This window comes from Thamnophis sirtalis, unplaced genomic scaffold (assembly GCF_051295495.1).
Source record: "Thamnophis sirtalis isolate CommonGarterSnake01/CBP01778 unplaced genomic scaffold, rThaSir2_p1.2 scaffold_6, whole genome shotgun sequence".
In the NCBI taxonomy this organism is placed as follows: Eukaryota; Metazoa; Chordata; class Lepidosauria; order Squamata; family Natricidae; genus Thamnophis; species Thamnophis sirtalis.
In genome coordinates, this window is record NW_028261386.1 from 121438986 (window position 1) to 121453629 (window position 14644).

Here is a 14644-nt window from a genome sequence, read left to right on the forward strand (position 1 = left end):
GAAAATATGTCTCAAATTCTTTCTAGATAGGAGTGTGTGTTTGTGTGTGTAGTACAGTGATTAAGATGTTGAACTAGGAGCAGGAATGCTAGGTTCTACTCTCCCATAGGCATAGTGTCAGAGTTTGTTGCAGAAAAATCAAATCCAGAAAGCATACACAGATAACTGATTCATCTGGAATCACTAACTTCTTTATATACATAATAACAGATGAATAAATGTACAATACCAATAATAGATTCTTTCAATGTGTTAGAAGTTACAAGCAGAACACAAGCGAGAGCGAACAGTTAGTTTCATTTCAGAGTTCAGAGCAGGGTGGTTTCAGTTTCAGTTCTCAGCACAGACTCAAATCTGTTTAAGCTCCCATTGGCTGACTTAGTTGCTATGCCTATTTATTGGCTGACCTTGTTACCATGCCTCTCCCAATCATGAATATTCTAACACATAGAAGCTGACCGTTGATTTAGGCACAGCCTAAATTATGCACAAATTACACACATGTAACTAACGTTGTGGCTTTCCCCCTCTTTCCCTTCCTCCCTTTTTGTCTTGCAGACAGGACAGGATGGGTCATCCCAGAGACCTACACCGACCCGAATCCCTGTATCTAAAGGTATGAAAGCTGGGAAGCCAATTGTGCCGACCCCTGGATCAGGAAATCAGACCAAATTCGAGCCTCGTGCCGAGACTCAGTCTATGAAAATAGAACTGAAGAAGTCTTCAGCCAATAGCTCTTCCTCCCTTGGTGGGGGGAAGGGCTGAGGGCAATGTCTCAGGGGGTATGTTATGCAGGTTTTACTGCTACCATGGAAATAAGCCCTGCTCGTGTGGTTTTTAGTGTTGGCATGTACTAATGACACCTGCTGAAGCTGTCACATGAACTAATGCATGCGTGTCTTACCTACTGAATGTAGTCATCCCCTCCCTTTCCTCCTCAGTTGAGTTAAAAACTCACAGATCAGCCTGGTTCATCCACTTCCACAAAGGAGCTATTGATTAACATGTTCAAACACCTCCCTCTTAATTATAAAATGGTTTTTCTTATAACCCTTTTTCTTTTGTATGCGTTATGTAATCATTTGAGACTGTCAGGACATCTCAATGAGTGGTTTGCCAGAAACAGAGCGGAGTTGACTGTTTAATTGCAGCGCATTAGAAAAGGCATATTGTTTGTTCCTTCAGTCCTTATGTTTCTCAGATTAAAAACTTGCAATAAGAAATACCCCTGTTAGTGATTTAGTAGAACTTAAAAACCTGATAAAGAGCCAGCCTTTAATGTTTTCCTCCTTCTCAAGGCAAGACTGAATTGAGGGATCATTAAAATCATTTAAAATTCTAACTCAGGTAAATGAATGACATATCAGGCAGTAATCTCGAACTTTTGACAAGATTCTGAAACAAACTGGGGCTGTGTTAAATACCAGCCATTTTGAATCAGAGTCACATCCTGTGTCTAGAACAGGGAAAGAGTGGACGGTGTTTTCTTGACTGTGTTTCTTCTGTCTGTATTGATTTTTTTTTTGAAATGCTTTGGTCTTGTTTTTGAAAGCATGTTTTAAAAATAAGAGATCTCTCAAAATATGCTGACTTCAGTTATGAAGGAAGCTTTCTTAAAAGCAAGCTAATGGACAAAAAACGTCTAGTTTTTGGTGGCAAAGTCTTTGATACCAAATTCCCTCCCTTCTTCCCCTCTCTTCCAATCGGATAATCTGTTAAAATTCAGCAAGAGATTTCTTAAGATTCTGGACTAGAGAGAAATGTAATAAAAATTAATCTTCCTGCAACCATAACCATTTAAAAATGAAATGGTCATATTGGCTAAAACATAACAAATGGATTTGTTCATTAGAAGACTGGTGGGAACATCTGAAGGGAAGAGATTAAATTGTTTGAAAGAACAATCTATAAAACGAAAGTAGCCATCCATCAGTGGTTCTAAGTAAAATATGAATAAACAAATGAATCATAACTGAAATGGTGCCATAAATGATAAGTCTTTCACAAATTGGAAGGAAGTTATTGGAAGAAGATAGCTACATTTCTTCCCCATTAGAAAGTTTATGTACTGAAATGTTTTCAAACATTTCAAATTCCAGATGAATAATACATTAGTTACAAGTGGCAAAAAAAAATTTTTTTTTAAAAAATAATTTTTTATTAGTAAAAGAAAAATACAACAACCAATAACTGGTAAAAGACAATACAACATCCACTGTTTTGCTTTACATTTGACTGCGTTTCAAGACATTCCCATAATATCAAAATCATTATAGACATCAAAGGTTAGGTATCTTCTTCCCTCCCTCCCTCTTTCCTTCCCTTGTTTCTTCTTTCCCACTCCCCTTCCTTCCCTCCCTCCTTCTCTCCTTCCCTCCTTCCTTCCCTCCTTTCTTTTCCTTTCCTCCTTTCCTTCCCCTTCCCTTTCCTCTCTTCACCCCCCTCCTTCTCTCATACCTTCCCTCCCTCCTTTCCTCCTTCCCTCCTTCCTTTCTCTTCTCTTAAGTTCCCTCCTTTCTTCCCTCCTTCCCTCCTTCCTATCTACTCTCCTTCTCTCCTTCCTTCCCTCCCTCTTTCCCTCCTTGCTTTCCTACCTTCTTCCCTCCCTCCTTCCTATCCCACTTTCTTCTCTTTCTTCTCTCCTTCCTTCTTTCCACCTCTCCCTTCCCTTCTCTCCTTTCTCTTCCTCCTTTTTAACCTTCCCCCCTTCTTCTGCCTTTCCCTTTTTCCTGTTCCTCTCTTTTCTCCTCTCCATCCTGTCTTTCCTACTGCCCCTCCCTCCCTCCAATCTAACCTTTGTTGCATTTACATATTTTCCTCTACTGAGGACGACCCAGTTCTCTTTCCTTTCTTTATTTAAAAAAGGCAAGCTTTACAAGATGCAAAAATTTTTTAAAGCAGTTCTTCAGGGATTGAACCCTCATTTTTCAAACTACCCAGAGATCTAAAATATCATCAATAAAAGATCACAACGAGAGTGCAATTTTTTAAAAGTAAGATGAGATGTTGATATTTCAGTTGAGTTTGATATATTGGATGTCCCCTCAGTCTGATGCCTGATTCATTGAACCTCAAATTCCTTATATTGCCTTAACTCCATCGGTAAAGGGTTTCTACACAGAGCTGGCATTTGAGTTCTGTGCTGTTCCACTTTGTTCCAGAAATGCTGTTTTCTTTGGACAATCAACCCTAATTGGAACTTCTGCATTTCAATGAGCATTACTGGATTTCTAAGGGACTTGGAGGCAGGCTGTTCTGCTGGTTGCTGAAACTCTTGTGCCCTTCCAGCCTACAAATGTTGAATAGATTTCACAAGCAACCTTATCAGCACAGGCATCTGAATTCTTTGTGGCAGTTTCTTAAATTCACAATCTGTGATTCACAGCAACAAACCTTGTTTCTATTGATTGTTCATGCTTAGATAATGCCAAATACTTTTCCTGTCCTATTTCCCAGCCCCCAGCTTCTTGTAGTTGGGAATAGTAGCATAAAATGATACATACTGTACATGCACATCACAGTATTTGGGACAAGGAACATTGTTCAAAGTGCAGAAAAGGAATGAGAAATAGTAAGCATAAGGAACAAAGACACAAGAAAGGAGAAAAAAAAGAGATATAAATTACATTTAATTAATAGCAACAGAATTCTCTGTACTCACTTTGTTTCTACTACATCTACTGCTTGTTTAAACTTCTCCCCTGTTCCTGAGAATCTTATCAATTCCAACCACAATGTTCTTAATTGCTCTCTTCTCCTTAACCCCTTCACTTTCTCTTCACCTATTTGTTTTGCAATTCAGTCCCTGCCTCTCATTTTCTGTGGGTGACCAAACCATCTCTTTCTAATTCTTCTGTACTGCTCATGCTCTTTTGTATTAAAGTCACAGTCATCCAGCACCCTCAAATAGCTCCTGCCCATTCAACTCACTTTTTAAATTTATCCTTACTTGCACAACCCTCACTTCCATATAACAACTTAGGTAGAAGAATTTTTGTTTCTTTCAACAAACATTCTTCCACACTTTAAATTATTTTTCAGCCAATACTTAACACAACTTAAAATATCTGTCTTCATTTCCCCAATTTTGAAAACATTCCACCAAAGGATATAAAGTCATTTACTTACTCTTACTTGGTTTAAACAAGGTTCAAATTGCCCCCATTAAAAATCAAATTGCCCCCCTGTGGGGCTTGGGCCTCATGTTGGGAACCACTGTTCTAGACGAATACCTTTCATGTGTTACTTGCAATAATTCACTCCACTTTTTTCCATCAAGCACAAGTACTTTAGTATTTTATTAATTAATCAGTGAAACTATAGTATCTTTTTCATCATAACCTAACTAATATTTCCTGAAAATCAGTTGAGCTCTTAGTCAACAGCATGGCTTCATTTGCATACATAAGTATATGGGTATTATTGTTTCCAATCAATCCTCTTTTTTCACTAAAATGCAGCACTGCAGGCTACTTCAGCTGACTGCAGTTCTGCAGTTCGGCTGTTCAAATCTCACCGGCTCAAGGTTGACTCAGCCTTCCATCCTTCCGAGGTGGGTAAAATGAGGACCCGGATTGTTGGGGGCAATATGCTGACTCTGTAAACCGCTTAGAGGGGGCTGAAAGCCCTATGAAGCGGTATATAAGTCTAACTGCTATTGCTATTGCTATTCTTACATTTTTTCACCAGCTATCTTTGTTGAGATGTATTAGCCCTTTCTCTTAGTTTCACCGATACGCAACTTATCCATTTTTATTTCTTGCATTTTGTTTGTTAATTTATTCTTTTCATATTGATTTCAGTTGCCACTCATGGCTTTGGTCAATGAGACTTTCATATAATATTGAATCTGTTTGGTGCAGTAGCCAAAGTGCTGGCCTAGAAACCAGGAAACTCAGCTATACTTCTTCCTTAAGTGTATATCCTTACTGTTATTGTGGGTAAAATATGAGTTGAACCCATAAGGATGTAATGAATTAATATAGTCATTTTTATCAAACTTATTACACCTGGAATCTTTAATAAGGACCAGGCTACCCAGTGCTGGGGAATGAATTAAATTCACATTTACAAGTCAATGCTTTGACCATAGAAATCAATGGCAGCTACTCATTTATATGAGCCAAGGAAAGGTATGCTTTTAATACATTGTTGAGGTAGCAGCTCTGTTCCTTGCATCTGCTGAATTTATAGATTTTTTATTCTTGATTAAAAAAAGGGGGTGGGATTCAGCCAGTTTGGACCGATTCAGGCGAACTGGATGTTAATTTTAATCTAGTTTGCCAAACCGGTAGTTACAACGACTGGTTGACCCCGTCCCTCCCAAGAATCTCCATGCGGCCCATTCATCATGTCAAGTAAGTGTAGGGTCCACATAGAGGCTCTGGGAGGGCAAAAAACGGGCCTATGGGAAGTACAAGAAGTCCGGAAACAGGCCCATTTCCAGCCTCTGGAGGGCCGCTGGAGCCTGGGGGAGGCTGTTTTCACCCTCCCAGAGGCTCAAGAAAAGCCTCTGGAGCCTGGGGGGGGGGAAACGGGCCTACAGGAAGTACCGGAAATCCAGAAATGGGCTCGTTTCTAGCATCCGGAGAGCCTCCGGAGCCCAGGGCAGGCCGTTTTCACCCTCTCAGAGGCTCAAGGAAAGCTTCCAGAGCCTGGGGAGGGCAAAAACTGTTTGATTCCGAGCTGAATGAAGAGGCGTGAGGCAGCTGAGGTAAGTAGAACAGCTATTTATTAAACAGAGCTAGCAAACAGCAACTATGTACATAATTCAGCACCTCGCCCTGCTTGACAGCTATTTATACTAGAGCTGTCAAGCAGGGCGACCAATAGGAGTGCGGTAGACAGCCCGCGCTTAGCCAGCCGTGCCTTAACCAATCAGGCGCGGCTGAACTGTTGCCGGCTGTCAATCACAAGTCGACTTGCGGCCAATCGTAAGTCTAGGACTGGTCGCAAGTCGAGGACTTAGCAAAAAAGCCCCCCGCCGCATGGTGCAAGAAGCAACTAGACCATGCCCCCATGGCCACGTCCACCCAGCAACCAAGCAGAGAACCGGTTGCTAAAAATTTTCAATCCCACCCCTGCCTTAGAGTTCTATGTACTGGCCCATAGTTTAAGAATCATAGAAGCAAACCAAAAGCTTGCTAAAAATATAGGTTTTTTACATCATCCATTGATGGCAGGTATTACCCAGTGAATTCTTAATGTTCTGTAGCTATGAGACCCCAGACCATTTTCACATAATGGCTTGGTAGCACTCAAATACCACAGGAGTCTCAAGATATGGTTTAATGAGGGACTAAATGAAACGTTGCCTAGTTTAGATATCTTTTCAAAATTAACTTGGGTTGGAGGTCATTTTGATAATAGTGTAGGGTCACATTTGCTACCTGCTTCCCAATGTTTTAACTGGCTTATGGCACCAGCTACTATAGTAACCATGGCTTTAGAAAGCTCTTATCTGCTTTTATTACCTATTAGTTGCTGACATTTGTGAGCATGATCAAAACTGTCATTTGCTGGCAATGAGATCATCTTTTGGGGCTTATTTTCACAGACGGTTATCCTTTCCCCAATCAATGTAATTCCTTTAGTCTTCACTGAACTTTTATAAAAGCTTGAGCTACGGTAATATTTTATAGTTATAAATGTTGACCTCATGTTAAAACTATCTTACTACTTGGACAAGGTTCCGCTGTAGGAATTTTGTGTACACTATGATTAAGAACTTTTAGGTTGGAAAGCATCAATCAAGAATGTAAGAAGAAATAGAAGTGTGTTTGGATTAAATTATGTTATAATTATCTTCCTGGAAGTGACAAAACGTAGTACACTCCAGTGAGGCATTTGTAGGGAAGGGTCTTTGAAGTTCTTGAAACACAGAACACAGAAGTGGCAGACGAGAAATCTGTAAACTAATGGCCCTGCAGAAAATGAGGAAAGAAATATAACTTTGGGCTACCAAGATTTAATTTAATCAGTATGTTTTTATATGGTTGGGATATTCAGATTTGATATTGGGGTGCCAAATAGCCATGCCACCATCATATTAATTATAAAGTGTAAATATGGATATGCATACATCACAACAATTACTTTTTGAAACCTGGCAGTAAACTTCATGAATTTCTTTGAATCGTGCTTCCAAGTCGGTATAATGGGAATTGGTTGCTTTTGGAATTAGGTTAGAGTAGTGCCATCTAGTGGCAATGTTTTAGAATAGATAGTTTAAAACTTGATCTCAGGATGTATTGATGTCACTTTGATTTGGCCAGGAGTTAATTTAATCAGCTTTTCCCCATAAGAGATACTTATGCAAACTATACATTTGAAAAATTCAAAAATTTGATTTACCCATGCCTAAACTGCAACAGAGCACAAAATAGTAACAACAACAACAACAACAACAACAACAAACAACAACAACACCTTACTTGGAACTGCCTATATACACAGGTATATAGCAGCTCTTAGATTCTTGGTTAGGACTTGAACTGTTAAGTTTTTAACCAATCCCAGACTGTGAATAGAATTGAAGATTAAATTTAAATAACAACAACAACAATAATAGCTATTGGGTCATCCCTATAATCAGCACTTATTATCGTACTTTGCAAGGGTGGGAATCTTTTCACAAAGAAACATTTAATATATGAAAATTTAACACAATAATTAAATTTCCAATCCCTTGTTGCGCTGTCATTCAAATACTCCCGATTCTTCATGACCAATAGTCACAAGGATTATCTGTCAATAACTGGTTCTTTGCATTCTTATAAACTCATACTTGGTGATTGCTTAAAGCCATCTTGTCTTTTATTGATCTCTTTTTCAATCGCCTTTGATTTTTCCAAGCCTTGGTGTCTTCTCCAGTGATTCTTGTCTTTACGCGTCCAAAATATCCAAGCTTCAGCTTCATTATTAATGCTTCCAGCGATCAACTTTGTTTTACTTTCTGTAGGATTGAATAATTTGTTAGTCTTGTGGTCCAAGCAATTTTCAGTTATTTTTTCCAACACTGCACTTCAAGGCATAATTTTCTTCTTTCTGATGATCTTTCACAGGTGTATGTTAACACCAGGGATTCTATAAGTATCTTTGTTGTCAGTTTAAATTATCTACCAATTAATATTTTGTCTAATGTGTTTTATCCAGTCATTTTACTAGATCATAACAGCTCAGTCTGAAGCAATCATACACACATATATGCCCGCCTAAGCAAAAATAAGATAAATAAACCCAAATTGGAAAGCCTTAAGGAAAAGGGATCCTTTTTTTTCTTACCTATTGGTGAAGTGTCAGGACTAAAACATATATTTTAAAGTACATAAATGTTTTATTTTTAACTTCTTCATCAAATAGCATTCACAATGAGAGTTTCTGCCTCCTGAGAGCGGCTAATGCCATTATTTGCTACCTATTGCTAAAGTTGAAGTTTTAAATTAGAGCTGGACAAAAAATAGTTTCCTGGTCAGATTCTAGACATAGCTCAATCCTGTTATTTCACTGAGAAAGTGGTCAGAGGCCAGCCTCCTCCTCTTCCTCCTGTACCTGGAGTTTCTCTAGGACAACATTATATGAAGATGCTCAAAAAAGAGACTTTCTCAAAATCTGCTACCTTCACCATAGAGTATACAGACCTCCTAGCTTCATATTCCTAGAGAGGAATGGGATGTTTGCAGGAGGAGAGAAAGAGTGACATTCTTCTCCCAAATCCGACACTTGGATGTTCTCTTTGCTGTCTTTTCAGACAACAGCAAAATTATCTTCCAAACTGGACCCCAATCCATTGACTGAGTTTAGTGCGACTTGTTCATCATAGCCAACTCATTCTGTCTTTTTGTTTTCTTCTTATTGTTTCTCCCCCACCCCTCAGGCAGTTTGCTCAGGCAATATTACAAAAACTCCCAGTATTCCTTAGGGGGGCAATTTTGAATGAGACCTACCATACCCTGCCTTGATCATTCCAGCATGACTGTAAGTAAAAAAAAAAAGGAAACAGACCTCACTTTCTGTCATTTTACCACCCTCCTTCTTGATTTTGCTACTCATCTGTGAAGCTGCACTTAGGACAACTGAAGGTGATCTGATTGCAGGTTATTTGATAGGACCTAATCCAGTATTCTTTCACTCCATCTCTCCGCCCTCCCCTAAGTCATTTTAATACTTCTGAAGCTCCATGGGCTTAGGATGTGTTCAACTGAAGATAAGCGAACCTCCTTGCTCCTGCGCTACGTTTTGGCCCAAATTAAAGCACAGAGCTATCTTAAATATTTTATAATAATTTGCTTTCAAGGCCAACCAAGATAGGTAATGTTTCATTCTTTGAAAAGAAGCTAGGTCTTAGATTCACACCCCTAAAAAATGCTGAAAACAAAAGCATTCACTCTTTATATATTTATGTATTCAAATATTTATTTGAATAGTAATTGTTTGGGACATTATCGAATACCTTACACCCACTGCCTATATTTAGAGGGTCTTAATCATCATGTGCCTTTTTAGCTTCCTATATGTGCATGGGATAAAAACCCAAAGAATAAATGTGTAGCCCACGCAATACTGATTGTATTAAGCACAAGTAATATGTACACACCAAAGACAGACATGTGTGGTTCTTCATTTTTCCCTAATGTTCTCCTCACCCTGTTGATGAGCCATGGTGGCACAGTGATTGGAATGCAGTATTGCAGGCTAACTCTGCATTGCACTGCCAGGAGTTCGATCCTGACCGGCTGAAGGTTGACTCAGCCTTCCATCCTTCTGAGGTTGGTAAAATGAGGATCCAGATTGTTGGATACAATAGGCTGACTATGTCAACCGCTTAGGGAGGGCTGTAAAGCACTGTAAAATGGTCTAAAAGTCTGAGTGCTATTGCTATTGGATCGTTGAGATGATAGGTGAGAGCAAGATTTGACTGTCTTCCGTGAAGATGCCCCATTTTGCACAAGTGGAATGGATAATCCCCTTTTTTAGAGCTGAACACAAGGACAAATACTTTCTGGAGTGCTCCGGATTCTACTCTAGCAATTTTGATATATGTCACTCTGAAATATCTGTAACATGTTGGGATTGGGGGGCGGGGGGAAGCAGTATGGGTCCTCATAAGCTTTCATGTTTTCCATGGTAACAGTTGTTGCTTACTATGCTTCTTTCCCCATTAGAGAGCATCGTCATTCATCAGGTGCACATAAACTCAAGATGAGAAGCCACATCAACTCCGTGTTAGTCTTGTGCACTTCTTCTCCACACCTCTGGGTTGATGACTGTGAAAGTACCACCTCCATAATTCTGATCTTCCATGCTACTGATCACTTGTGGAAGTACGTTTTGTTGCTTCCGTTGGATTTTTATTTTTCTTTGTGTGTGTGTGTGTGTGTGTGTGTGTGTGTGTGTGTGTGTGTGTAACCTTTATTTTAATTCTCAAGAAACTGTGTTTGCTGTTTTGTTTTTTTAAAAAATTAGACGGTAAGAAAGGAAAACGTGTGCTTTGCAAAGTATCCAAACCAACTGGTATTTGTCTGATTTTGTTTGCTGTTTCCTACATAATTTATTTTTATAATACACTTTGTAACGTGGGATTTTGTTTTGCCAGACCTTCTGATTAAACGTGTCCATGGCACATTCATTTTGTAGAATACACTGTTGAAATTGCAAGGTGCCCGTTTGTATATTTTCTATAGGTAGCGATAGGGATTTGATCTCAATAAAGGCACTTTTTAAAGAAAACTCGTCACAGACGTTTCCAGCCGAAATGTGACGCTGACTGAATTGCCCTGAAGACTGCTCTATAAGACAGTATTATAGAACTTTGCACTGTGCTATGATATAACATAAAAATAATTGCCAACAAACCAAAGCCTTGAATTGTATTTGACTTTTAGAATTTCTTTTTTAAAATATTGTATGCCAATGTTTATTAAACAATGCTTACATGTGTGCATATTCTTGTGCCAAACACTTTTCTTTTTATTGCACTGTGCCAAATAAATTTTCATAAGCATGCAACAATATCATGGTAGCCCTTGAATTTAACAGACGGCAATTGTCAAAAAAAGAAATTTCATATTGAAAAAAAATACTATGCTATGTAATTAAGGTCAGTTTTAACTAATTGGACGGAGAAATTAATTGCAATCTATTCAGGACGTGGTATAGAACAGAATGAATGAGGTGGTGGAAGGGACCTCCTATAAAGGTTTGTATTAGGTTTGTATAGGTTTAGGTAGCAAATTATAACTTAATTACTTCTACCTTCGTGTCACTGGGTCATAGTTTTCCATTTGCTGCAGACTGGCCTTGTTATGTATGTATCAGGAAATTCAACTCCAGAATAGCTGAATGGTGGAGGTTATCATTCCAAACCTTTTATGTAGGAATCTAAATTGCTTATGCACACAAAGGTATTTTGGAAGTTTTTCCTTCCTAATTCCTACTGTATCATTTATGGGCATCCCTCAATCCTTGGTCTATTTTTGAGAGAAGTGACATGGTGACATGGCAAGGATGTGCCTGATTCATCTTTAGGTTTCCAATTGCTATACATCAGGGGTGGGTTTCAACCAGTTTGCACCGGTCCCCGCGAACCGGTTGGTCGGCGAACCCGGAAGTAAGTAACTTCCGGGAACAGCGAATGGCCCACCCGCCCGCTCGCGCTCCTTATCGGTCTTTGAAGGCTTCTGCGCTTCCACGCAGGCGCATGGAACATACAGCACCTGTGTGATTCTCCGTGAGCAGCTGGAGCATCGCACAGGCGCTAAGACGCATGCGTGAACTGTGCACGAGGACGCCGCCAGCCCCGTTCCAACCGAACCGGTTGGAACGGGATAAGCAACCCACCACTGCTATACATGTAAATCAGTGGTGGGATTCAAATTTTTTTACTACCTGTTCTGTGGGCGTGGCTTGGTGGAGGTGGTGTTGCTTGGTGGGAGTGGCTTGGTAGGGGTGGCAGGGGAAGGATACTCTAAAATCTCCATTCCCTCCCCACTCCAGGGGAAGGTTACTGCAAAATCCCCATTTCCTCCCGATCAGCTGGGAGGCAGAGAATAGATGGGGACGGGGCCAGTCAGAGGTGGTATTTACTAGTTCTCCAAACTATTCAAAATTTCTGCTACTGGTTCTCCAGAACTGATCAGAACCTGCTGAATACCACTTCTGCAGCTTAGATGGATTCTACTGGGGGGGGGGGAATTGTGTTTTTTCACCTAGGTTTTCATATGTTCTAAAAGGAGTTTGATCATAATAGGAATACCAAAGTTTTGAGAAAAGTCACTAAAGTACCTCTCTAATCTGGCAATTTCCAGATGAGCTACCAAAGCTGTTTTGGCCACATTAGCAGGGAATTATAATCCCATTACATCAGAAGGGCATCAAAATTTCCCCTACCGGTTCTTCAGGGCGGGCCAGAACCTGTTGAATACCAGCTCTGATGCAAATGCTGTGGTTATCATTCAGAACCACATATTTCAGGATTACAAAAGGGCAGGGTATCTGCTGAGCTTCAAAACCAGTTTCTACTACTGTTACCAGTTTGACTTCACCAGCAACCAAATATGCGGTTTTTAAGAAGGTGTACTTGTGAAGGATCCATACACTAAAACCCCGATCCCCTAATTGTATCTGAAGATTATATTTTAGCTGGAATTCACAAATAATATATTGAGCTAGCAAAAGTGGCCACGTATATTGAACATGTTTGCATAATCCTCGTAGCAGATATATACTAAGTAAATGAAAATGTAATCGTGATGATGAAATATTTATATTTTATAAAATATTAAGAAAAGGATAAGGAATCGTGATGAGCAAAAAATAATCTGAAAGCAGGCATCTGAATGAGACTGAAGAATTACAGTCACTTCTTGACATGGACAACTATAGAAATCAAATAATAAATAAACAAACAAACAAACAAACGATAGATAGAGAGAGAGATAGAGAGATAGAGCGCCAGTTGGTGTAATGGATAAGATACCAGGCAAGGAACAAAGGAACAGTTCTAGTCTTGCCTTAGGGACAAAGCAAGCTTGGGAAACTTGGGCCAGTCACTATATGTCAACTAGGAAGAAAACAAGAACAAACTATTTCTAAAACTCTTGCCAAGAAAACTGCAGAGGCTTGTCCAGGCAGTTGCCAGGCGTCAATACTTACTAGAAGGAACACACGCCTACCATGAATTAGTACTATATAGAGGATAAAAGTATTTCCTCATGCGTTACATAATCTGGGTTTTCTAAGTGTGGACATAATCAGGAAGACTTTGCTGTTAATATATTGCTACGTCTGAATGATGTTCAGTACTACATACCTAAGGTTGAATTTATGCAAGATACGATAAGAAATGGCCCTCTAGCTGATTGTAAATTCCAATGAAATCAAAGGGAATTTATCAATAAACATGGATAAGATCAGTCAGCAGAAGTAATACAGAAGAGTTAATTATAGCCTACAACCTCCTTATAGGATAACAACCAATTTATCTGACTTGAAATATTCCTTTTAGATTTTGTGAATGCTTTAGTAGAGGTCAGAGATTTGACCTCGGTAGGGTTTTCCCTTTGTAAAGTTATGCTAATTGGAAACCCATGAAAATCTAAAAAAAAACCTTTATGGTGTCAATCAGATTTATCTTCACAATTATCTCTAAATCCTTCAAATCACATTCACTTGTGCCTTCTTACCCTTTGCTAAACTCCAGCTTTTTAACACCGGTAATACTTCCCACAAATGAACAACCAAATATTTAATTGCAAACTCTTATTTATTTCAGAGGTGCACATTTTCTGTTGGGTTGAGGGACCACAAGGAATTTAGGCGGTTCTTTGAAGGCTACACTGGAAGTGCCAAAGTCCATTCTGTAAAGAGGTTCCCATAGTTGGAATGCTTAAGCATGTGCATGGAATAGAGTTCTCATGTAGTCCTCCAAGCCACCAATCCCCCCCCCCCCAAAAAGACCTAACTTTGCCCCTGCACACTTTGGGATAGGATTTCTGAGGTTCATTTTGTGAGTGGAACTGTTCTGTGCCGAGTGCCCGCAATGTGTGTGTGTGTTTCAAAAATTATCATGATAAAAGAAATGTCCTTCTGGGTTCGGCTCCAAGTGGGGAAAAAGACACTGGAGACATGGAGGCTGCTCGGAAAGATGGTTTATTGTTGGACAGGACCACATGGCTTGAACAGAAAAGGTGATCACATGCTTCAATGTTGGTAGAGAAGAAGAGAAGGGCTGAAGGAGGGGCTTGCTAGGCTTTTTATAACTTGTTTAGTCCCACCTCTCTATTTCCTGTTCCTGTGTAAGAAATGTATTCTGATTGGTTGTCAGACTCCCATGGGGCCATGCAAGGGCAAGATCTTAAAAAAAAATGTTCAGCAGAAAATGCCAGAAACACCACCCAAACTGGTAAGCTTAAATGTAACGGCTGGCGCAATCGTATTTTTCTGTATCCAGTCCACAGAAGCAAAATCATCTTTTTTTCTAACATCAGTGGTGGGTTTCAAATTTTTTAGAACCTCTTCTGTAGGTGTGGACTGCTTTGTGGGAGTGGCTTGCCGGCCATGTGACTGGGTGGGCATGGCCAACTTGTAAAATGTGGTGAAACTCACTTAACAACGTTCTTGCTTAGCAATCAAAATGTTGGCTCAG

The 14644-nt window shown here is 39.6% G+C and overlaps 1 protein-coding gene across 3 annotated transcripts in view; it reads left to right on the forward strand.

The window, feature by feature from the left end:
- The window catches only part of FILIP1 (filamin A interacting protein 1), a 101748-nt gene extending 90810 nt beyond the window's left edge, over positions 1-10938 (forward strand). The window contains exons 6-8 of one of the 3 annotated variants that reach the window (XM_087718856.1): positions 559-616; positions 8876-8976; positions 10164-10938. In XM_087718856.1, coding sequence (XP_087574982.1) covers positions 559-616; positions 8876-8934 — 117 coding nt within the window. In that variant the 3' untranslated portion in view covers positions 8935-8976; positions 10164-10938. Of the gene's footprint in view, positions 1-558; positions 783-8875; positions 8977-10163 lie in introns of all 3 variants that reach the window. The other 2 variants (XM_087718855.1, XM_087718857.1) reach the window with 2 other exon arrangements.
- Positions 10939-14644: the final 3706 nt, after the last annotated feature.